This window comes from Lytechinus pictus, chromosome 2 (assembly GCF_037042905.1).
Source record: "Lytechinus pictus isolate F3 Inbred chromosome 2, Lp3.0, whole genome shotgun sequence".
NCBI classification, from domain to species: domain Eukaryota; kingdom Metazoa; phylum Echinodermata; class Echinoidea; order Temnopleuroida; family Toxopneustidae; genus Lytechinus; species Lytechinus pictus.
The window spans coordinates 13,988,727-14,015,566 of record NC_087246.1 but is presented as its reverse complement, the minus strand read 5'-3'; the positions used below and the strand labels follow the sequence as shown (position 1 = coordinate 14,015,566).

General features: G+C 33.7%; 1 protein-coding gene across 1 annotated transcript in view; it reads right to left on the bottom strand.

The window, feature by feature from the left end:
• Positions 1-26,840, bottom strand: part of LOC129284279 (active breakpoint cluster region-related protein-like) — a 61,239-nt gene that overhangs the window by 4,834 nt on the left and 29,565 nt on the right. The window contains exons 8-22 of the mRNA XM_064106294.1: positions 24,958-25,073; positions 24,076-24,167; positions 22,512-22,609; positions 20,969-21,028; positions 16,811-16,873; positions 16,149-16,286; positions 15,267-15,312; positions 11,531-11,599; positions 10,384-10,481; positions 9,101-9,262; positions 6,450-6,621; positions 5,569-5,646; positions 4,264-4,296; positions 756-890; positions 131-236 (exon numbers count right to left, since the gene is read on the bottom strand). Coding sequence (XP_063962364.1) covers positions 131-236; positions 756-890; positions 4,264-4,296; positions 5,569-5,646; positions 6,450-6,621; positions 9,101-9,262; positions 10,384-10,481; positions 11,531-11,599; positions 15,267-15,312; positions 16,149-16,286; positions 16,811-16,873; positions 20,969-21,028; positions 22,512-22,609; positions 24,076-24,167; positions 24,958-25,073 — 1,466 coding nt within the window. The remainder of the gene's footprint in view (positions 1-130; positions 237-755; positions 891-4,263; positions 4,297-5,568; positions 5,647-6,449; positions 6,622-9,100; positions 9,263-10,383; positions 10,482-11,530; positions 11,600-15,266; positions 15,313-16,148; positions 16,287-16,810; positions 16,874-20,968; positions 21,029-22,511; positions 22,610-24,075; positions 24,168-24,957; positions 25,074-26,840) is intronic.

Genomic DNA, 26,840 nt, shown 5'->3' with positions numbered 1-26,840 from the left:
CCCCAACTTGGTCTACCTGCCCTAAGACGTAAGGGTTTGCAACTTTATACATACATCAGAAAAAACTCTTTAGTAAACCTGTTTCCTATCCTGTTTCTATAGTTTTATCATTCCAATTAGTATAACTAACCTTCTGAGGTGATTGAAGATAAGAAAGATGATTGTTCTGTTTGGTTCAACAACACTCTTCAGCAGTGACATGAAACATTTCTTCCTTGCGACAGGATCAGTCAATTCTATACAAGAAAAAGAGCAAAAATCAATATGTTAAAGCAAATTTTGATTCTACAAATAAAAACACATAGAATTGCAAGGATTTATTTCCTTTTGTTTTATTTATTATTTGTTTTGTTCATTATTTGTTTTGTTTATCATTCATTTTGTAAATGTTACAATGACAACATATTATGATGCACATGTAAAGAACAGCTGTGTTTATTAGCTTGATCAGATGGAACCCAGAGCCTGATTCCCATAAAAAGGCTTACTTGAGACTCTAAAAAGTTATGCATCTTTTTTTCATGTATGTCCTTTCTCTTTGTCCAATACACCGTCGAGCATAACCTCATCAATTAATTTTCATGCAGCTGTTTACCGCAGATCTCTGAAGACAGCAGAGGAAGAACAAGATTCATAAGAATGTCTCCTCACTTGAAATTACCCTTCCCCCAATAATCCCCATCAAATGTGTTCAATAAGAATACCCCTTCCCTGAAACCCCCTTCCTCATAGTCCCATCTAAAGCTACTACTTACGTAGTCCATCTACAAACTGTGGGTAGAGAGCATGGGTAAAGAGCGGCTCGGGTAATTCCCTGAGGTAGGCTTTCAAGAGACCAGCTACAGCATGGATATCACTCTGTTTCAACATGGAAGATATGTTCCGACGATCTAGGGGAAAAAAATATTATATTTGATTAAATCATCATAAACATTCTCTGATGTAAAAAGTTACCCTTGGTTAGGGACACTATGCAATAAACAGTCAGACCTGCTCTATACTGACCTACATGTTTATCAAATTCAATTCCGTTCCAGCGGTTTCTCAATTGAGAACATATTCATTATCAAACTGCATCAGTGCACATGTTTGAGAAAATCCAGAGTTGATAAATCATTGGCCAAACTTGGAAGCAGGTAGAAATATAACTAAAGGCTGTTCTCTTTTCAGGCCAAATGTATTGAATGTATCGAATCCGGGAACGTCCAAGAGACTCTTCAGAGGGGAGAAATCTCCAATCCAAATCATAAAAAGATTTGAAATAGAAGTCAAACAGTACAATGTTTTGCTTTTATATAATTTTCCTTTGATGACTTCTTAATATCAATCAAAGAGCTTTCAAAAATAAACTAGCTAGAGCCATTTTTCTCATCCTAACAAATTCAATATTTCCTTCATTTGTAAAGGTAACATATAGGCTTACTTATTTCAAAAATACAAATAACAGAACATGCATGTGCAAGCGTGCACATCAAGCAACAAAAATAAATTACTATGTTTAAATTACTTATAAAAGTATTTGAAAAATATTCAGATTAGCAACATTCGGTCATTAGTATGTCCAATCACTGCTAACCACTTGCATTATGGGGGGGGGGGGTGAAGGGAACTAACCCCCTCCTGACAGACTTTCCATGACGTTCCCTCCTTTTTTTTGCTTGCCAGTAAATGGTTTTCATGGTTTTTACCTCTTCTTTTTCTATGAGTCAGAAAATTTCTGCCCCTAGACAAGGTTCACCATGTATACTGCTGCAACTACATGTACATTGTAACCATTGCTGAAATTCAATATTCCTAATGTACTAAGCAAATTCATTAAAATTAAGTCATACTTCTAAGTGTGATGTGATAGCATGTGTGCTTGAGAGGGTACACAATACATGAATAACCATTAAAAGGCCAAAGTTGATTGTACTAGTTTTACAAAAGAATATCAATAGGGTGAGCATACATGTTTAAATGTGCAAAATTAAAGCATGTGATGCAATAAAACTAAAAGAAAAGACCAAAAAAAAATTCCCAAGGATGTTTCATAAAGCCGTTTGTAATTTACTCACAAATTTATGCACAACTGGTGACCTGTTTTAATATGAGATACCAAACTTTTCCCATTTTAACAAAGTGGGACCTAATATCTCATAATTTTGACAAATAAAATAAATGATTGCAGATGTTTGTTAACAGCAAGAATTCTAACCTACAAAGACCTGATTTCAGTTTTACCAGATAGCAATCAAATTAAGCGATTGAGAATCTTGATTTCACACACAAGAACAGGTTCCAGTCCTGCATTCAGTTGTAATGCATGTACAAACAAACAGCTTTATGAAACAACCCCATCCCCTGATTCTAAATGATTGATAAAACCACTTTAAAGACCTTAAAGGGGAATCCAGCCTTGGCCATTAAATGTTGTGTTGGGAAGGAGAAAAATAAATTAAATAGAATGGTGAAAGTTTGAATGAAATCGGACAGGCAATAAGAAAGTTATAGCTGCTTTAAAATTGAGATCACTAATAATATGTAGATTTCAAATTGGCAACTGGGTAAGTAAATTATGACAAGGGGCAAGGACAACTTTCCCATACATGTAGGCCATGTACTTTATTATCAGGGATTTGTGGTTTTCTCCTAAGTACCCATTCCCCTGGGGCAGTAATCTAAATATAACCCAGGTAGCTAGTATATTGTTTTATGTCATCATGAAATAAAAATATAATTTGAAATAAAACTTTTGGGAAAAATGACATTTTAGCCATAATATGTATTGGAGTACATGGAAGAGTAGTCCTTGCCTTACATCACTATGACATCCCATATGCAGCCAATTTGAAGTCTCCATGGGTATAGTGATTACCAATATTTACAACTTTTAAAAATTCATAACTTTCTTGTTGTTTGTCCAATATTGTTCAAACTGTCACCGGTCAACTTGTCTGATTGTTCTTTTCCTTATAAAATCAAGTTTTTATTTGGGTTGGATTCCCCTTAAAGGCTGTAGACAGTATGTATGTATATATACATGTACATACACATATGTAGTTGCAATAGTACATCAATTAATAAGGAAAGGTATAAAAGAAAAAAAGATGTTTTAAATAGAAACACTTACTTACAAATATCACATCCAAAATAAAACACCAAACAGACCAAAAGATACTGAATATGACTAAGAATTGGTCATATGCAGTATGACTATTGAAAAGGATATTATCATTTACTCTATTTTTAAGAAAGAGATATGTTCATATTGGTCAAACATAAGATTAAAATTTAAAAAAAGAATAAGAATGGCACTGAATTACATGTATAAAGATTAAACTGCAATCATTCAGGTAATAAAAAATAGGAGAAGAAAAAAAACATTGCAGGATACATATACACAGATTTACAAAGGCCATATTAAAAAAGACATGATATAATGATCAAAATTATTGATTAAAATGTAACTCTCCACACTTTTGCAAATCAGAGTTTATAAAGCATGGTCCATGGGGAGTGGAGTATAGTAGAGCAAGCTATAGGAACCCTTGACTGTGTCACCTTGCCTAGATACAATATCAACAATTAGTTGGGCTCTACAATGTAGCAATAGCTGCACATAGTTTTCAAGCTGGTAGAAGCAGAAGCAGAAGAATAAGATATATCCACAAGTAATGTTGATACAGCATGCATATAATGTGTAGCATACAGCAGGCATAGAAGTACCAATTTAAAAAAAAATGCATTAAATAACATACCATTGGGGAAACTGGCCAGGCCTGCATGCGTAATGTAGGATAGAAAACAATGAATGCATACAACTAGAAGGAACATGCATGCAACATGCACAAAAAGCAATAACAAAGTCTTCTCAACACCAGAAATTTGCATCATTTCTTGAAGGGATTGTCAATGTTTTGCACATTCCTGTAAATTGAACAAATATTGTACCCCTACACTTTGATATTCAGATATCATTTACGGAAATCCGTCTCAAAGCTAAAATACAATATTTTGGACAACTATAATATTACTGATTGCTATAAAGCAATTCAAATTTAACAGCAAATACTCTGAAATGTATTTTATTGCATTCAAATATGGAATAATGTTATCCAAAACCATGCATCACTAACAAGTTTCCTTACATTTTTCTAGAAAGATTTCCAATTATATTTTTGTTTTTTGTTTTGACATATAAAGGAGTGGAGCACCATTGAGTGCATAGAAATGATGTATTTCTGGCTCTGAAAAGATTACACAGCAATGAAATACACATACCAGATTCGGTAATTTCACACAGATCATGGAATGCTGTCATTTATCCATTAAAAAGGGATTAATAAATATATGGCAAAAAGATTAATAGATGCAAAAATATGGATTACACATTATATAATGAGGTTTAGACACATACTTTTTATAAATCTGAAAAGGCATAGAAGTATTTTATTTCTTAAAAAGGGACAGAACCTTCTAAAGCAAAAAAGAGATGAAAGTGTTCATGTGATATACTTTAATAATTATGCTGTTCTGCAATACAATGGAGCATAAAAAGTCTTAAAATTGCATATCCATATGTGATTAACCACCCCAAAACCAACAACAGGTCACCAGGGAAATTTCTTTGTAAATAGCCAAAAATAGAAATTAGCTTATTTGAAGTTGCGAAGTCAAGAAGAAAATTAGATTTTTTACACTATTGTTTGTAGACTGCTTGGAAGTTTAACACAGATTGCACACCATGCACATCTTATGCTTGGGGAACCCTTAATTTCAAACCTTGTTTTCTCCTTATTTTCTGAAGCTCTAACGTTAATGTCTACTACATTCAATCAAGTAGTTATGTGGGTTATCGTTGATCAAGTTTGGAAAAGTCATATATCCTTTTAAAGGTAAGGATCTACTATTTCAAGCTCAAATAAAATTCTAAATTTTCATTTTTCGGCAACTTATTGTTGGTTTTGGGATGGGATGTCACATATCTACTAGTACTATAGAGCATATTAAGAAGACAGATTGAGACTTTTGAGCGAGAATAAAGATTTAGTGAATAAATGTAAGATACTACTTGATATCTAGCACTGATATTAAATATAAAGATAATAGGACCATTAGAGATGCAAATATGGCATGAAAATATATGAAGTGGGACTACAGCCTAGAATGGGTACTGTGATGTGAATTTATATTGTAAAACATAGTATCCATTTAGGATTATTCTTCAGTGATCTGCTAAGGAAATTAAGCACCTCTTTAAATATCATCTGAACTTTTCTTCTAAAATGCCCAGATACTGTATATGTGGAATTGAATGAGTGTATTATGCAGTTTTAGAAATACTACATGCTTACTCTTTTTGGTAACTTCTATCTAAATCCTTCTTTTTAAAGAAAAAAAAATACTTGCAAATTTGCCCTACATGTAAACTAGAAAGAAAAATATTTGAGACCTGCAATAAATTAAGGCATGAAAAGAATAATATTCATATTAGAAATGGATTAATAATTGAGTAATAACATGAATATGGATTGGCAGATATTCATGAAATATGAAATAACATTTTGAAGACTCCAATTAACTTACTTATTTCAAAGGCTTTCTTCAATTTCTGAATGTCAGCTGATGATCCTGATATCCTGTAAATTCCCATTTCGTGGATACCTACAAAAGTGATGAAAAATAGAATGGAAAGTTATGTGGCGGTTTCATCAATTAACCATCGGAATCTCTTAATGTAAGCTTCACTCAATCAAATATAGGAATTAACAAGGAATTCTTACATGTAGCAGGTGAAATGTACCAGGTAAAGATGGAATTAACACTAGAAATTTTACAGCTGGTGTAATAAACCAGCAAAGCTATGGGAAAGTACAACCAAGACATATGAAGCGAGTTGAAATCAATAAACCTTAAGGTTCACAATGATGAAAACCAAGAGAATTAAGCCATCATATCAAGCTACCGACTCCCGCACTCATGGAATGTTCAGAATACTTCTGAATGTACATGTGCTATACTTCTTTGATGAGCTCCAAAGATATTAATGTGAAGTCAAAGTCTAATAATTTCAAACTATTCTGCAGAAATTTCACTTCAGAGTTAGAGAATATCACAAATGGGTGTACTTGTCAATCAACTATTAAAATGTTGTTTCACACCTTTTTCTAGATTTTTATATTTTGATATTTTTTTCCCTGCCATTTGGCCATGGTAAATACAACTGTTTGTATCACAGAGATACCTAAAATGAATAAGTTAAACTTTCCAAACTGTCGCCCAAAATCTCAACATCACCAGGTCAATGTTACATAAAGATTATATGACTGTACCTGTGCCACTGCAGGAAAACCTTGGTTTTCATTGGTTTGATATGTCACTAAGGTAATTGTCATTGAAAGTATAGTTGCCGTCAATTGCAAAATTTATTTACAACAGGCCTAGGAGAAAATGAAAAGTGGACATACCTCTCCTATCGACCTCTTCCACGCAAAGTGTGATAATGTTGGGGATATTCTTGCCCTGCCGATGAGCCAAGGTTCCAACCTGTACCCCAAAGACTCCCATCTTCTTCCTTGAATGAACTCTCTTTAGAGTCTTTTCAGATGACTCGAAGCGTACTGTCACATCAACTTGGAGCTGTGAATGGATATTTAGAAAATATAAAAATGCATTTAGGATGACTACTATACAAATATATTTGTGCACAAAATATATATCGGTACATGCCCCATTCAGAACAAAAAGTGACTACATACATGTACCAACCATGGAATGAAAAGGAAAGAAAGAAAAAAAAATATTACTGCTTCATTCCAAACACTTACATGTAACATATATTTTGGTCCAGCCTTGAGCTTGGTTTTGATTGAATAGCTGAAGCAATTCAATGTGATAATGTCTGTCCTTAGGAACCAGACAATGACAAATCAATTGTACATGTGCTGGATATATCAATATCATCTGCGTACGCACACCTCATACATAAATATAAATCATAAATACATGTGAATTTGCAGGGAAAGATGGAGAGGGAGTGGAAGGGGGGGGCGATGGTGACCTTTGAGGAATCCCTGGTCACGATACTCACCACATCATCTTTCGTTTTGAGTTTTATTGAAGGTATCCCAAAACACCCAAACAGATTGTTCCTTGCGTAGGCATATACCACAAGACAAAATCTCCACATCTTTATGAAATCCTTTGTCTTTCAGTATGTGAAAAGAAATTATTTGTCAAATGATGCAAATGGCAACCTGATTCTTGATATCCTCTGTTGACGAAGCAAATAAGAGACTCACAAGGACAGTGTACATCTGATGACGGTTAACTTCTGAAGGATGAGCATTTTTCTTTCAGTCCATCTATACGCATGCTATACCATTCATCAACAGGTAGCAAAGATGATTGAAATGACAAAGATTCTTCAACTGGTAAAGTTAACAAATCTGGCATACAGTCCCGCAATGAAGATGGAGTCTGTTAACAGGCCATGGCAAATGCTGAGTCAATGATGCCAGTGTATATCTGAGCGGAAGGATATCTTAATGCATATATGTTTATATATGTATCAAAACAGGTGATATATCAAGGAAGTATTAAAAAGCAATCCGTATGATCATAACAATCCTCCTGTTCGCTAAGTGGACAGATCTCCCAAGTGGTCCATCACGGATGGGCCAAATTTAAGACAGCACAAAATGTCTGTGGAAGGAAGTTCTGATGAGGTATGTGTTTATACCAAATAGCTGCAAACACATATACTGTTTATAGAAAATAACTATCAAAAGTGATCCAAATGACTCTAAGTATCCTGTATGTGCAGGAGTGGTATCCTGCTCAAAGTTCGCTTGTAGAGGCAACCTTGGTTTTGGAAAGTAACCAAAGAGAGGACAATTTAACCAAGGATGTGAGTCCAAAGATCCAGATGTAATCCTGGCTACCAACACTGCAAACAATCTTCTTCAAAAGGAGTGAGGATGAACTTTTTTTATAAAGAGCTAATTAAAACCCAGAGTACAAGTAGATGCATACTTCTTCTGGTAGAGAATATGACATTTAACCACAATGAAGATGGACGTGTGGAGCTTGCAAGCTTGCAGATGCCTACTGTACCCAAGACAAGACAGGTAATGTTACCTGAGAAACTTGAGTTAAAACACACAGTTCCCAGAGACTTCAAAATGCTCTTGACCACCTCACTGAACATGGATATAAACCCTAAACAATAACATCACACAAAAACGCTCTATATAGGATCAGAGATAATCAATAAAATCCTGGGGACAGTTCTATTCAATTATCATCTGACAAAGACAAGAGGATGAGGGCTTAATCAATCCAGGCCAGTGGGTGATTGATGTGCTAATCCTCATTGTCCAGGTTCATGGATTAAAATCACATAATAGGCAGATAACCATTGTTGAAGTCAACAGTAGCATTGATATAGTGGTAGTGTCATGCCTATTGAACATCTTTCGTATCATCAATATAAAGAGTCTTTAGGGAAATAGGCCTAAAATCAATTAAATGACACTTGATTTTCTTTGTGTATGTCTTACTAAATATAAATACTGGTGGTACAAAAGGTACAATTCTGTCTTTCTGGACCAATTGGTGTCAATCAGTGAAATATGTTACCCCTATGCAACACCATGTATCTGGTATATCTGCACTAACTACTATTTAGACTACACATGTACTATTTCACTCAGCTTTATACCATGGGAAGACAGTACAAATTATTACCATCCTTCACATACATATACATTTTCAACATCTCTTCATAAACAGTGGTATGAAACCTCTCTTATATGCACCTGTTCCATTAAGTCTTTGCCACTTATACCACTCTCTGATAATAATAACAGAACAACAGAAACGATAATAATGTCATATTTACCCATGGTATATAGCCACTTTACTGTAGTTCTGAAAAATGTTCTCCCAATGGGCCCTGCTTAATGATAACATTATTACACCGGCTTTAGCTGGGCTGCCTAGGCACTATCAGAATTCCTTTCTACCGAGTATTCATTTACTACACCTGGGTGGAGAGCAACCCTAAATCTCCTATTCTATGAACCCGATGATATCGCTGTCATACCACATGACTTACCTGGTCCATGAGAATGGTGAAATCCTTGCCTCCTGTAACACTGATATCCTGCTTTGCAAGACTGACAGCACCCTTGTCATACATCTCATCATCCAGACCCTTGGTGAAATCATAGCATAGGATCCTCAGCGTCTTCGCTCCATCCACGTCAAGAGCAAACTCCTATTGCCATCATAAGAATTCAATGAAGATTTTAAAGCCAGTTTTTATCAACATTTATCATACATGAATCACAAATGATTTAAATGTCAATGAAATGGAAGTCAGAAACTTTGGTTGCCTAAATTGATACCTTTTTAATAACACATAATGGTCATGATGATACGCAAAATGTTTCAATCTAGAAATAAAGTGGAATTTGAAGTCATTTGATGCATTTTATTTTCATATTTTGTTATTCAAGAACTGAAAAACTGAACTAATTACAATCAATTGAAGTAGGAATTAATATGCATTTTTAATGATTAAAATGTGGTTATGATTATCATCACACCATAATATGTATTGCATAGCTCTATGACATATGGAAGACAAAGGAAAATTGTAATTTAAAAAAAGGTTGTTACGTGAACCCCTTAGCTAGATTTGTGACGTGCACTTTTAATGTAATATGAGATACTTCAATTAAACTTTGAATAGAAACATCAGATACTACACAATTAGAATGCTATAAAGCAAAGCACTTAAGTATAAGGTCGAAATTGAAACTTTTATTATGATTTTAAAGGGCCTACTTCCCTCTAATATTCAATATTTTGGACATTAATGAAAATAGATTTATGAAAGTGAAACTGAGTGAGGGGACAACCATAATCAATCATCAAGAAGGCTATTAAACTATGACCCCATTCACATTACCCCAGATATTTGTTCATGTACGGTGCAGGCGCTTTATAAGTGTGGTAGTGAAAATGGGGCTGTTTATTACTGTATGCTTATTTGCATGCCTCAGTGGTTCATTTACACCTCTTTGAGGGTGTTTATGAAAAAAAAATGATCTAGCGCACACCAGATACAGTCACATTTGTAGGGTGAGCCCAACAAGCAATTACAAACAAAAACTATAACATGGCCTTTGGTCAAGAGAACAGAGTCGACATTAGAATAACTTAGTGCCCTGGATAAATAACATTTCAGTAATAAGGAAATTATTATATTAATAAGTTGGAATAAAATTTTTCTTTTGAGTGATACATTTTTCATATGATTATACATTTGTGTTAACGCATTCATGTGGGAAAAGAGTTGATTTTAAATAAGCAAACCGACAAATTAATACTTACCTCATTCCACTTTGGTTTGATTGTATTTGATGTCTTCCTAGTTTTTGCCATACGAGAGAAGATTCCGTATGCATCAGTCTCCAGACAGCAATACAACTCTGAAAAAAAAACGTGACAGTATTTGTCTATTCTGTTTGCTGCCATCTTTTGGCAACCATTGTTCAAAGATCAGGGCCCTGTTGCATAAGAGTTACTTTTATAGTAACTTTACCATCCAATGGTAACTACCAGGGTACGCTGATGATCAACAGCCAATCAAAATCAAGGGTTCCATACAAGCCACCAATGGATGGCAAAGTTACCATAATGGTAACTTTATGCAACAGGGTCTTGGTCCTTAATTTTGGAATCAATTGTAAAAATCAGATATACAATCAACGGCTCATGGAATCGCATGGTGAAGTTATATGGATGTTCATTCCTGCCATGACAATGATTTGATATTCTTTGTGTGTTGAATTAATTCTGATGGGACAGTAATGTTAAGTTTAAAATCTGTATTTGGTCACTGCAGCTTTGAAAATCATGATTATCAATCGTACAGTAGCTAATTTTTCAATATCTCTAGTAGTACAGACAGTACTTAGAAAGGCAAGCATTGTTATTGCTCATGAATTATACAAATGCACAATTTCCCACAATACACAATAACAGATAACATATTTGATAATCTTTACCATATTAATTGATCCCAGGTATTAAGCACCTTTCATACACTGGATGTTTCGCCACCTGAAATTAATGCCACTCAGTCACAGACGAAATAGAGGTGACATGATTAATGTGTACAATATCTGCATGGTATACTATGATACAAGTTCTGAGCTTTTCTGTCTGAGAAATAGTGGTAAAACACGTGGTCATTCCTTAAAGCTAGAAAAAAATATTCACGTCTTGATGTGTGTAAGTTTTTCTTTGCTAACCGAGTGATAAATGTGTGGAACAGTCTCCTAGAAGATGTAGTTACTACTTGTTCAGTGAATGCATTTAAGAATAGACTTGACAGTATAATTTTATCTGAAGGAGAGCAGCAAAGGACATCTCTACTTTGATCGATGAATAGGTTTAGTCCTACAAGTAAAGTAAAGTTTATTGACCTCAATTAATGTAAGATAATTTGAGGTTCGAATACAATGTGTTTACTTACGGGAGGGGACTGTTAACCCTCTAGCTTCTTTCACTATTACATGCAGCATGCCCGTAAGCAGCTCGTCATCTAGGAAGAAACAAATCAAGAAATAAAAGATAACACATGTATGTGAATGAAAATTAAAATATAACGATTCAAAAAACATTCTTGTGATGCAAAATATATCTTTGCCTCAGTTTGAGTGAAATCATAAAGTAACACTTTCTTCAAACGTCCAGTAATATCTTTGATATATCTAAAAAAAACCCTCTTTTACGAGTGTTTCCACTTTAGAATGAAATTTCCTGAATTCCAGGAAATCCAGGCCATCTTCATGAAATGAAAAAAAAATCCAGAAAATTATGGGAAGTACAAAAATTAAAAATACAACATAATCAAATGTAACAAGTTTTAATATACATGTCCTTTTGGACAGTTATTCAACTCATTATTCAGCTCAAAAAATTTCACTTGCACTGCTTTGTCCACATCGAGGGAGTGTATAAATAAAAGAGGACTTTGACTTATTGTCCTATTTTTGTTTAAAAATAAACTTGATAATTCCAGGAAATGCTTATAAATTTAAAGAAATTCAGGATTCAGTTTGGAGATTTTTTGTTTTGTGCTGTGGAAATACCGTCTTCTACAAAACTGAACATATTACTTTACACAGTGTGAGATGGTTCCTCAACACCCTTGTTCAAATGTTTATATGTTTCATAGTTCACTGATTCAAAAAATTTGGTTTATCATTACTTTTCATTGACTAGAAAAAAGTAATTAAAAATGTAATTTTTATACCTAGATGCAAACACACCCTTTCATATTTCTCTTTGAAACTACAGATACTTCCTGAATCCTTTCCATACTAGTACTCTATAATGAGCAAATTAATGTAAACATATATACCACATAAATTATGTTTTATAACTACTAGTATGTGCAAGGTGGGGTACTCCCAAGTTTCTACTGCCCATTGATATATCATATTGTAAACAAATCTCATTAAACTATGCAATTTATGTTTCACAGATCTTTTATCACGACATAAACATCCCACCTCATCAAGTCATCATTGAAGTTTGCACCTGTCCTTTGACGAGTACTCATTAAATACATTATTGTAAACCAGCACATCACAAACACTAAATGGTTTTAAATACCTTTGAATAACCCATACATCCCACATTTACATTAGCAAGCATACCGGTAATTAAAGTTAATGAGAATAAAGGTAGAACATATGATTCAGGAACTAAGAAGACTAAGTTTTTGCAAGACAAAATTGAGCTAATACTGACTTTTATCATGATTATATTCTGAAGAAAACCAGCTAAAATTATTGGGTATTTATTAAAGATTAGAATATAAGATATGATCTTGTTCAATCATTGGAAAAGGAATAAATTATAGTGTCCTAATACTGAATACCATTAAGGAGAAAAATAACTGCATAAAGATATGTATACTCCTATGCACACAAGGGCTAAAACAAATCTTCTTCTTCTGGAAACAGTACAGGCCACCGTCAGGTGTATTGTCGCACTGGTGAAGTGCAGTGTGCAAGTGTATGTACATCATCTTATAAATCACATAGAAAGATACCATATTTGTTGAACTGAAATATCATGCTTTTCATTTAGCTAAGAAAAGGTCTTTCTTTTTCAAAAACAAAGGAAATATGCTGAATAAAAAGCTAATTGCAAAACAAAAAAAGGAGAATAATATAGGGAAAAGCCACACGAGAATTCAGGAAGGTGATTAGCGTCCTAATAGCTTGCTCTGCTTCCTGCTTTAATAGCAATCTATACAATGACATGCCTTGTTTTATACTATAAAACACTACATGTATAGGATGGATCCTCAACAATTGTCTATATTCCATTTGAGGACATTCAAACATGTCTACAGGCCCCGATGTACAAATATGGCATCAAGTTTATAGCCAACAGTTAATGGGAATACTGTTATGAACACCAAGGTATGCAGGATATTACTAACAGTATGAGTGGATGAGATGTCAGTCCTAATACTGATGACTTTATCAGAACATTTTGGTTTGAGCTGATTACTAATGAAGACCCCATGACACAAAGCATTGTAATTGATTGCAGAACTGATTGTCATGATTGATAATCATGCATTAAAATTGATCCATGATTTAAGTTTGTGTTATAGGGTCAAATTTATTAAGTCTATGCCCTTAGACAAGGGAAATACTGCAAGGGGGAGGGGTTGTGTCATATACACATTGGTGTACACATCCATTAGCACATGTCTTCTAAATCATCTACAAAAAACATGGATGGGCAAACAAACTTGGAACCTTTTGACCTATCTAGCCTCTAAACATGTGACGCTCCTTAACAAGGAAAAATACCAGACTTTTTTGGGTGTATTAGGGGTCACGCCTTTTGGGGAAATAAATGAGTTTTTAGGGAATTAGTTTTAAAGAATTTTTTTTCTACAGAAAAATAAGGATGACTAACTTCTTCATCCAATATATCTGTTTAATATTAACTTGAACACCAAATATTGAAAAGCATAAGCTGGTAGTTGATTTTTATAATAATCTAACAAGATGCCATGACTCACTCATATGTATCTCAGAAAATAAACCATAAAACATGTTCAAACATTGAAACAAGTTTAAACCAAACATAAAGAACAAATGGAAATAAAAGCTGTGTAAGACTCCACCTCCAAAGCACACACATTATCTGAACATAGATAATGATAGCCAAAGTATGTTTACTCTGTATCATTGTACTACATAATAACTTTTAATCGATACAGATGTTGTCTGAGTTTGTTTGCTAATTACTACCCTGGATTTTATGATTCACAAGGAAAATTATGCAGAAGTAATGAAAATTTGCTTAAATACCCCCCTAAAAAAATACTGATACACTACCATATAAAGCTATGCTAATGATCTTTAATCTTTAAAAATAATTTCTCAAAAATGAAAAGTGATGGGCCCATTCAGGTGTTATACTTGTCATGCAGAATATGAACGCATGAAGCATAATGCTCAAGATGTACATGTACGATGTATATATATGCTTGTGCATTCGTCGTCAAATTGACCACTCTGCATGCTCGTTTTGTTCAGTAACGGACACCCCACAAGTCATAAATTTGCAACAGGTGGCTTTACATACGTGATATTGATTGAAATATAAACTTTCTATAATAGGAGGCCCTGCGTACAGCATGACACATGTATGCAGTCTCTATGTACTGCATTACATACATAACCACCCATCCTTGGACTTTGTTTCAGTTTCATATTAACCATGGTACGTGAGAAGCAAATCATGATGTCAGCAGTTGGCGTCCATTAAGCAGATGACAACCCCCCCCCCCCCGGCAAATCTCTCGATCCCACCCCTCCAACTACTATTCCTAGTTTTATTGCACCTGCTGTACAAGTAAAACCAAATAAGACATTTAATCTACATTAGTCCTAGTTCTACTTTTAAGAGCTAATGAAAATGGAAATGATCACACTTGACTTTTCATACTGCACGTACATGTATGCAAGTTCTTCATAAAGTTACTTGACATAGTTTCTGATGGCTTTATTACATATTAACCTGGGACCTGTAACATACACTTTAGCAATCGATTGTACAACTGATTCTAAAGACTGATTATGCATAATGTTCAATGCAATCATCAATCAAAATTAATCTTCCAATCAATCCTTAAGCTTTATAATACAGGACCCAGCTGCAGATTATATACTCACTGTCTTTCAGTAAAACTGAGCTGATGTTGACATAGGAATCTCGTCCCTGAATAGAAAATGGCAACAGGAAAGAGGAAGGAAACAGGAGTAAATACACTCTAACAAACTCTAAACCGAAACATGACAACCAAAAAAGTGGCCCTAAAAATCATCGAGGTACAGCAAAGTGGTTGAGGGTTTTGCTCTTTGGTTCAATTTTTTTTTGTCTACTTCTGAACAACCAAATCTACATTTGGTCATCAGAGAGTCAATTATAAAGATATTATGAGAGAAAATTCATTGTTTTTCTTTTGAAGCTATGGATAAAAAAATAACACAAAAGAAATATATCAATAATTATGTAGATTACACAGGGTTTTATCAAGTTTTTATGGATGGTGACATAAAGTGAGTATTGTGTTAAATCTCTACCATTTTGTAAGGGACAAATCCCTTCCAATTCACTTAATGGTTTGAATACCCGCTGTTCTTCTCCATACAAAAAAAAATTGCCCTCTATTCCCCTGTGATGTTGCATTTACTAACAGATATTATATTCTGAGAAATTCGTTGAACATTTTATGAAATGAATTGGACATTCCTTTGATCACGACTATCCTCTCAAGAGTAGATGGATAAGCAGACATATGTACCAGCTACATGCATTATGTAGATTACTTTGTTTGTTCACATATTCATTGTAGGTCTACTTATTTTCTTTCAAATTTTTCATATTTTCTATAATATATATATATATAATGTGCAAAAAGTATGAATTTCCATTCCAAAATATATGGACAACAAAAATATAAATCTGAATCTGTATTGCATTAGAGGGGGAAACGAGGGGCCTCAATATTTGATAATTAATACGATAATTTCTCTAGCTCCCATAGTTCTTACCCGTCTTGTCTTTGGTATAAGCTTGCTAATGTGGTATGGAGTGATAGAAGGCGTCATTCTGCACTCTCTCTTCGTTGTCAAGATGGCTTCTTTCCAGTCTGATCTCTCATAGTCCGATGACATCAAAATGGTGTAGGTCTGTATGATAATGGGAAACATACACATGTAATTCATAATTTATAACATAAATTAAAGAGGAAACCTGTAATTAGAATAATTTAGAAATTTTAATCGAAGGTCAAATCATTATTCATTTCCTAGTTCCCCTTGCTTTCCCCAAAGTTATTGCTTTGATGAAGTGGTTATAATATTGTCATATTTCAATTAATTTCATTTACATCTTGAAAGTATCTTTGGTTAATCATTATAAACGGGCTGTCATCTTGATCTATGAATAATGACAATAACAACTATAATTAAAACAACAATGGATACCAGGAAGCACTGGAACATTTAATAGCAATAATCAACTAAAATGAATGAAAATTTTCACACACAGAAGATCTAAAAGAATTCAGTCACAAAGAATAGAAGAGAGAATTAAGCAGTACAGGACAATATTTAAGAGAGTAATTTGGGTGATATTCTTTGAAGGATGCACTTTTCTTCCTTTTCTCTTTCATTTTATTGAAAACCCTTATTATGAAATAGCTAATATTTACCTTTCCTGAATGGTGATATAAGTGAAATGGAAGCTTGGGAGATTCAAGAACATATCCAACTTCCTGCAAAAAGAGAAATTATTTAAAATAAATGGTAACATGAACAAATTAAAGTGTCAATAATAAATAATTATCAATATCATTTAAACTATATAAAAACTATATAAACCTAGTAAAAAATAAAATTTTCAACTGAAATCATAATTGCCAATACTCCTACATGTATAATGTTACTTTTTGTCATCAAATACAGCGGTGAGTATAATACATCATTTTCCTCAACTTCAAACAAGACAATACAAGAGAAGAATCATCTGTATAAAATATAAGGACTTGACAACAAGCCAGGGTAATAATATCCAAGTCCTTTGGAAGCGTATAGGGACGTTATGACATAACGTGATATGCGCTATACAAGTACTGCGTTATTATTTTATTATGTTCTCTGTGGTGGCAGTCTAAAATGGTTCCAAAAGATTTAAAGACCACGCATAAGTGCCACAATGAGTGCAATATTTTCAATATGCTGTAACCATTAATGCACATTCCATCAGCATACTCTGACCATTGTAGTGATGCATTATGTACCACACATAATTGAGAATTTCAGTGTGATTTCTGGGCTCCGTCTTAACAAAGAGTTGCGATTGATCCAATCAATCTCAACTATGGAAAGCCAGGAATGTCAACATCTGAAATGCATGTTTGTTCAAAATATTTTCTTACTATGATGTACATGTATTCATACATCCATGGTTTTCTTGAAAATTCAGTGTGCTTCTTTTTGTTTACAAAGGACGTTTGTAAAATTTCTTGTAAAAAATATTATGACAATACTGGATTTCCATAGAATTGTGACTGATCGGATCAATCGTAACTCTTTGTAAGACAGGGCCCTGGTCAGACTTAAAACACTGTGACCTCCCTCACCCCACTCCACCCTGGACTCACAAGACTAATAAAGCTTTAACATATCTTACATAGATCCAAACAAGCCCAGTTTCCACACACCTGCAACCATATTACTCCACTTCATACATTAAAGTAATATGACACTGCTATTAAAATGGGTACCAGCTTTAATAACCATACTGAGGTTTATATCAGCGACTACTAGCTTTCAACTCGAGCACCGCTTGTAAATTTTAATCATGTATAATTCTTATCTTCCTAACTATATATATATATATATATATATATATATACAGTTGAGGCCAAAAGTTTGCATACACCCATGGAATTCAGTGAAATTTGTTCACTTGCCAAACATTGTAAAATTTACTATATCTTCAGAAATATAAATACTACCATGACGAATTGGGTATCAAATGAAAAAGTGTATTAAGCTCTTTCACATGATTGGGATGCAGTTGGGATTAAAGTATATTTCAGGTATATTCGTGCCTAATGTATTTATTGTTTATTATATTTTCAAACATCGTTTCCTAGAAATATATAAATGTCAAATCTATGATTTATATTACATTTTCTATCATGATATGTCACCACTGAACAAAAAAAGTGTAATCTAAAATGTTTGTGTTGAGAAGTAACTAGCCGCACAAATATGAAATGCTTCTGTCAAGCTTTTGTTTTTAATTTGTCTAAAATATGAAGATTTTGGGGAAAAATGACACCTAAATACTTTTTGGCTCCTGATGACAAAGCAATGTGATGAAGGGGCATGACATACTCATTTGTTAATATCATATTCATCATGATAGCACAAATATTTTATAAGATACAGTAATTTTATGATGTTTGGCAAGTGTCAACTTTTCTTTGAATTTCATGGGTGTATGTAAACTTCTGGCCTCAACTGTAGCTATATAGCATGTGCAATACTTTTGCAATAAAATAGCAGATGAATTCAAAGAGCAAAAAATGAATGCACCTAGTCTAGGTTTCCATAGCCAAATGGAAGGCAATAAATATACTGTGAACAGCCATTAGAACATTAAAATCTTTTTGAAATAGACATTTTGTTCTGATCAGGGTGATATGAATACGGTTCAATGATGTCTAATAAATACACGTATAATACATAAATGGATATCTGGTATGTCAAACCATCAATACTTTATTTTGAAAAGTGTTATGACCAAAAAATTATTATAATAATGTCATAAAGTACATGCATTCAGGGTCTTAATACCCTTAGTCTATTTTCCGCATAAAAAGTATTTTGTTCATAGAAACTGAATAAACATGCAATTTCTTTGCTGGGATGTTATTTTTGCATGGGTACAAAGGTTTAACCAATTCCTATTCACTTAAACTACTGTTTGTAACATCAAAGATCAGAAAATGCTAAGAAAAAAAATTGTAACAGTAGACAACCTATTACCTTTAAATTTACATCAGGTAATATTTGCTTGTATCCATTTTTATTCATATTTTAATGCATTGAAAAATCTACCTGTTCTACTTAGGGCCAAAAAATACACAAAATAAATTGGATGGGTTATTTTTGCATTTTCTATAGAGAACATATCTGAATTTGATAATAAATTTGCACTTGCTGATCACATCTGCACAATTCCATTGGCTAATAACAATAGCTTTTTGACTTGCTGGTGGTAAAAATATTCACATATTTCAGTACTTCGTATCAGAATGGCAGAGCAACCATGAAAGTACAGACTGTTTGTCAAAGAAGGGATGAATATGATTCTAAAAATGATATTTTCCGCCCTTGAGCCGAGCCATATTTTTGTATCCCTGGAATTTGGGTTCTATTGATACCACAAGTCGAGGGCAAAAGGTACACGCCATCAGGGGCGGACCCAGGATTCTACAGAAAGAGAGGGGATACAATTACCTGACAAACAACAAATAAATCAACCAAAACAACCAAAACAACCAAAATAATGGGGACAGGCTATCACTTTATAATAAATATGATCTGGCAAGGGGACATAAGGCCAATTTGAGGCAAGAGGGAAGGACAAGCACCCTTTGCGGCCCCCCTGGATCTGTATATCCATGTGATGTGTGTTGTATACGAGTAATAAAAGGCAAACAAAGCTGAACAAATGTGTATTGTACTGTGGGAATGCTTCATTTCAAACATACAACTCACACAATGAATTTGTTCATCAAGACATCACTAATGCATGCTTGTGAATGTCAATAAACCCAATGATTTTCTGTGTGGTTAAAATTTTTCATAAAATGGAAATCCCCACTGGCACCATAATAGAGATCTTTCCTATGACGATTCTCCATGACACACTGCTTATTCTCATTCAATTCATTTTTGGGGGGAGATGCAAGAGAAAATATCTTATCAAGTCAAGTATCTATTTTGACTGAAGTCCATTTCTTCTTTGAATTGAAGTGTTGAAAGTGCATCACATGCCTAATGCTTCTCCTATACCATACCCCCCTCCCCAACCATTTTGTAAATTTGGACTCATTTTCATTTTTTTTTTATTATTTCTTTTTAAAATTCACAACTCTAAATACAAGTAATGTAGGCATTGTTCCTAATAAGAGTCACATTGTTCCAAAAGAATGTGTGACGAGTAAGGGAGCTTACTTAAAGGGAAGTTTACCTCATGAATTGGTTCATTAGATTCTTGTTCAGTATTTACATAATTAAACCTTGTTTTAAATCATTAAACAAATTACAAAAGTATCAAATGAAAGAGAAGTTGGATCATGATAGTCTACACTTTCATGCACTTTGAAATTTATTGATATCCTTCTTATGTTCTGACAAGATTTTGAAGCTTTGTAAACATACGAGTGGCATGGTCCTACATGGTATAAAAACATGTAATTCAAATAAAGATAAGGTCCCAGAACTTCATATCATAAGTGTCATCATGTGCTTCAACAGATTAAAGAATTGGTAAGTAGACAACATTGCTAGATTGAGTTATCATTCCTGCAACTGCATACAAATTGTACCATTACCAAAACACCATTTCATGAATTGCACTATTCAGTCACAGATATCTTGAAAATAACATCATTCATATATATCAATCTGAACATTACTGCATGCCACAAACAAGAGTATTGAACAAAGAATTAGTTTGAGCTTCTTTAACTATATCACTATAATGTGAATCATTCATTGATTTTGTACCACCTTCAACAAAATGAGGCTATATGGTTATACACTGCATATATAATGTAAGGTGTTCTTACCAATTCTCCCATTTGTTTCCTTTTCTGATCAATACTCTTCAGAATTGCTCTTGATTGTTTCTGAAATGTAAGTACATCAAAGAAAGTTATGATTTGAAGAGAGGTAGATATACATCAGCTCAAATAATCTAAGACATGCTAAAGAGTTGTCACTTTAAAAGCAGGGGGTCACTAAAGTTAAAGGGAATTTCCTATTTTGTCACCAGAACTCCCCCCTTTGTTGTTTACGAAGTATGACTGCACCCTATCGCAAAGTCAGAGAATAAGTTAGAACTAATCTTAGGTTGGATTGTATCCCTGATGCTTCATGTCACTTCTTTGTTTTTTGGAGGGGGGGGTGGGGGAAGGGGCATCATTACTATCATCACTCTTCCTTAATGAAAAACAGAATTGTACAACAAATGTTCCAAGATATACCGAATCATTACAATGACATAAAAGATGAGTACTATTTCAAAAATGATAATGGAAGTGATATTTTAGTAGAACCTTAGGGGAAGACGGGGTAAGTTGTGACACTTTTTGCATTTTGCATGATAGAATTGATATGACTAATAATATTGTAGAAATAAGTACCTTGCCTTTAAATATGATTATTGGGAAATCTTTTTCACCTATATTCAACTTTCTACCCCCACACTGAAAGTCGATGTGACCTTTGAAAAAAACGATGTCAAGTGGCACAACTTGCCCCATCTGTGGGGGTAAGTTGTGCCACCTTCGAGTGTAAGTTGAGCCACAAAAACTATGTACAAAATGTATGCGGGAAGAACCAGCATGTCAACTTTTTTATTTAAAGTCTTTTCACTTGCTAATTCTCTAAAAATACTAACATTCTCTAAAAGGAAAAGAACTGTCATGTGAATTTGCTCTTTTCTGCCTGCATATCGATGACTTTTTAAGGTTTGATTGTGTTTTCATTTACATTACCATAAGAATTACCATGGCTCAACTTGCCCCATGTTTGCTGGCTCAACTTACCCCAGTCCGAACTTAATGCGATAATTTCGCATCCACACATTTCTTATGTATCCATCATGTAAAAAACTGTGACAAGAATGAAGATCCATACCTGGACTGACAATGTTGTTCATATGCTTTATTATATGTAAAGAAGTGTGTGTGTAAAAAACACTTATCTATTTCACACCCTTTTTTACTTTTTTTGGCTGAAATTTGTATTTTTCCCTCTAAAAAAGTACTTTTTGTTTCAAAGTTGAAAACAATGTGGTGGGGTTAAGGGTTATGTAATGGGTCATCAATACATGACACCACCATAATGTCTAACTAATTCATTATTGGCCTGGGGGCGGTGGCTCAACTTGCCCCTATGCTCAACTTACCCTGCCTTCCCCTATATAGCTCTCATGTCAGTCAAATGTGCCACTGCTGGTTCTACAGAATTATTACTCTGGCACTAGCACAGCTGCTGATCAGTCAGCTTAACATTTCAAAGAATCAATTCCTGCCAGGTAAGAATTTCTTTCACGTGGGTAAAGTGAAGCAAATATAGATGAATGTTATCATGTTAGATGATACTTACTGCTGCCTTGTCTCTTTTAATCTTTTCTTGTAGTTCTGAGATGTCTTTCTTCATCTGCCTCAACTCAAAATCACTCTTGGCAACTACATCTGGTTCAGCTAAAGGATTTCAAAAATAGAGTCAGACAGAAACAGATAAAGACACAGAGAGAGAGAAAAACAGTCAGAGACAGAGTGAAACAGTGAGAGACAGAGATTGAGAATGATGGAAAAAATGCTTGAGCAATGTCAATCCATCAAAGTATCTTCTCTTGGGGTTGCTGATTTCAGCACTTCCTTTTAAACTATATCTTCTGCCATTTCAGTAAATATTTTTAGCTTTACCCCACTGTGGTTCTTTACATTTACTTATAATAAATGATTCTGGTTCTGGATCTCTTTCTCAGTCCAAGGCTTCATTTCTTCCCTTTTTCATCTCCTTTACAAGGATTTGGTACTATCAAATGTGACCAAAGTACTTGGCTTTTAATTTCTTAAATGATCCTACCAGTGAAATACTTTTGTGTCCTGCAAAATAAGATATATGCAATATACTGTACATGTATGGCTGTTGATTTTCATTTGTAGTACAGTGTTCTTATCATTTCAACTCATGTCATGCTTGGTGCGAGAACATGATCATAGAACACCTAGTTTATGAATATGTTTTCTACTATAGGCTTCCAAACAGACATATATATGAACTGTCATATTGGAATATTGATGGGCATATAATTGCTCACTGGCAAACTAAATTGAATTTATCAATGCAAAAGTTAATTCAGGAGTTTCATTTAGTTTAATTAACAAATATGTCACTGCACTTTGTTGTATATCATGCACAGCTGTTACCAGCTGCCAATAAACAACTCCTATGCACTATACACCTACTTGACACCTGGGTCAAGAGAGGCCTTTCCAGATAAAATGACTTGTCTATGAAGAAATATTGGCACCAGGCAAAAATATCAACCCCTTGACCTGTCTTTTTAACTGGATTAAAGAGTTTTAATGCACTAAGGAAATATCCTGATGGTTGTCATGCGTAAAAGTACTTTTTATACAGAATTTATAGAATCAGGTACAGATTTCTCTTTCAAGTAGCAACCTATAAACCCAAAATAAAACAAAGATTGTGATCTATATGTCCCAAACATTTATGTGACAGTCACATTGATGCAATGGTTTTAATTATTATGGTTTTGAGTCAAGTTTTATTTAATTCAATCTAGTTTCAAGGCATCTGAACTCTGATGGTAGTTGTTCATTTGTCAAACTGTGATTTAAGAATAAACAAGCATTAAAACACCAAGAACTAATGTATGAAATCATCATTGTGTCATGCATAATAACATTGTGTCAGTGCAAGGATGCCCTTATCAAAACATTTTCGTGCACCACATCAGTACAGAAATGACCTCACACAATTCACTAAGGGCGTTTTTGCACGCATGCGATGCGCGAAAGAGTGGTGTTAAGGGTGTTCTTGCATCAACACTGTGATATATCTCATCAAGCCATGATAAAATGACCTTTGACCTCCATTCTATATATTCCTATAAAGCAATAAACCTTCAAACACCAACCTTCGCATCGATCATTCGGTGTGAGTGACAACTCGGTGAGTGGAATGTACCATTGGAAGTCGTATTGGCCTTTGTCACGCTGGAACATACCACTGAAATATTGACCAGCAGAAATATACAATCACAGATCAGGTTATGAATATGGTGAGGATACACAAGAAATTTGAGAGCATTAACCTACATGTATACTGGATTTTACGGTATTCACTAACACAAACATGTGTATATTATATATGGTAAAGATACGTAAGTTGTATAAGGTCTATAAATCATGCCTTTTACTAAAACAGTAATATTACTATAATTACAATGAATAAATTAACAATAAATGCTTGTATGCACAAGTGGAATCATTGCTATGGAAATATTTATTTCAAAAATGGGAAAAATTAAAGGTTAATTATAATATCAATTGTAAAGCAGTGTCACTTTACAAAAGACTACAATTGGAGTGAAAAGCATATTCTCATAAATATGGCAAGAAGTTTCTATAGATTAAAGAGGAATAAAAGAATATATACAGCTTTATTTCTACCTCATTTTCATTGTTACAATCTCACAAGAAATTAAAAAAAAAAATCACTTCTTTATTAAACTATAACCTATCTTTAGCAAAAAAAAAAAAAAAAAACAACCATCAATCATTCTCTAACTACAAAAAAGTATCATTGACACATTTTAAAAATTTAGAAATACAATTTCTATGTTCTCATCCATTTGGTAAATTACCATCATTTTCTTTTTTGGGGGGAAACGCCTAAACAGAATAATTTAATTAAAAAAATGGATTACACTCAATGTGCTAATAAATGCTAAATAATGCATCAACAATCTTCTTTTTGCTTTTTGAACAAATGGAGGATAGATGGTCCATGTAAGTACCTGGTATTTCTTTTTGAAGCACAAATGATAAGATCTGACCAGAGAAGTACTCTCCTTAGTTTACGCCCTCCCTCTGTCCATTCCACGAGGTAACCCTGACGAACCAACTCTCGCTTCTGGAGAATAAAAAACAAAGAAAGTAACAACTATCTATTTCTCTATGCATATGTTGATATCTTTTTCTTTCTATTGATATATTGTTAGCTATAAAACATACATCAATGTACAACACAAAAAAGATACAGACTAATAAATTTTTGTAATTTTTTTTTAGATTAGTTGGATATGAAATCACAGTCATTTGAAATAAGTTCTTCTCATGACTTAAAATTGTTTCAAATCAAGATAAATGGTGAATAAATGACAAAATACATAACAAGGTGAAGGAATCTTTGGTAATAAAATTTCATTCTTATTCAATATCACAGATTTACATGTATGAGGAAACAACTGACTGTTCCCCAGACAATTCTTTCATGATCTAGTGTCTGAATGGGGATTATTATGACACAATAAATCATCATCAATACAGCACAATTAGTTTCAAAAGTATTATCTGTTATAGTTCACACACAATATGTTTTCCCAAGATTTCATAAGTAAAACCTATTACAATTTTGTACATATATGAAAGAAATTGGGGTAAATACATGTACCTATAATCAAACTTCTTTTTTTTTCTTCAAATTCCTGAAAAAGTTAGTTATCTCAGCTTATGTCTCCCTAGAAATCTATTCTCTTTGTCATACATCAACTGCTCTATAGGTTGTGATTTTCTTGTTACAGTTCCTCTTTCTATACTGTTAAGGAATTCTGAAGTATATTGTATACTGCAGTCATATATAGGCCTATAAATATGCAACTATTAACTGAACCATGCTATAACACAGGGAGGTGACTGTTTTCATGTATGTCTATATTAGGTTCACTGTTAGAGAGCAGGATTGTGTTGACTGAATAGTTCAATACATAAAGTTACAATACCAGGGGCCCGTTTCATAAAGCTGTCCGTAAGTTATGAATGACTTAACACACGGCTGGTGACCCTTTCTTGTGCTATATGATATATCCCTATGTAGCTGACTTATGTATTAGAACATGTTCCTGTCGTTCTAACAGTTGTGCGTAACTTTACGAACAGCTTTATGAAACACCACCCTGGGTCAAGAACAAGAAAATAAGCATTAAAGGTTCAAACATAATTCTCATTTCTTGTTTGAAATTGATAAATCACCAAGGTGATAATAGATTAGGAAATGATATATCCCACCCAACAACAGAAATATTGCAAACTGTGATAAAAATATAGAAACAGGAACAATGATAAATGAGAAATCACTAAGAAATAGTATTTTCTTTTATATGAAAAAATAAATAAAATTATCTATTCTAAAATGTACATTCCAGTTTCTTATAATACTTCTAAAAGTTATAATCAGTTTCAAATTTATAGCATTTGAAGTCTCAACCTAAACAGAAATCTCAAACATTCCCTCCACACAGCTTATCTTACAACTTTATATACCATACCCTAGACCAGCTTCAAACCCTCCAAGACTTTGTACATCTCAATCAAATTACCTGCATTACTTGCAGATTTCTCCACTGGGAATACACTCTTAATTCAATTTACTTGCAAAGACAAAGGAATAACTTACAAGCAGGCATTAAGTTGCCTAGCGCAAGATGTCAAACACATTGCAAACTTAAATTGGCCGCTCTAATTTGATTATATTCATACACCTTGGTCAGGAATATGCCATGTTTTCTTGCAAAAAGGTGTGCAATGATGCCAGACCTTTCAAAGGTGAAGAAATAAAATACATGCTCATTGTCTATCTTATTGAAGAGGTATACTTATTTTGTAAAAAGCACTGAACAAC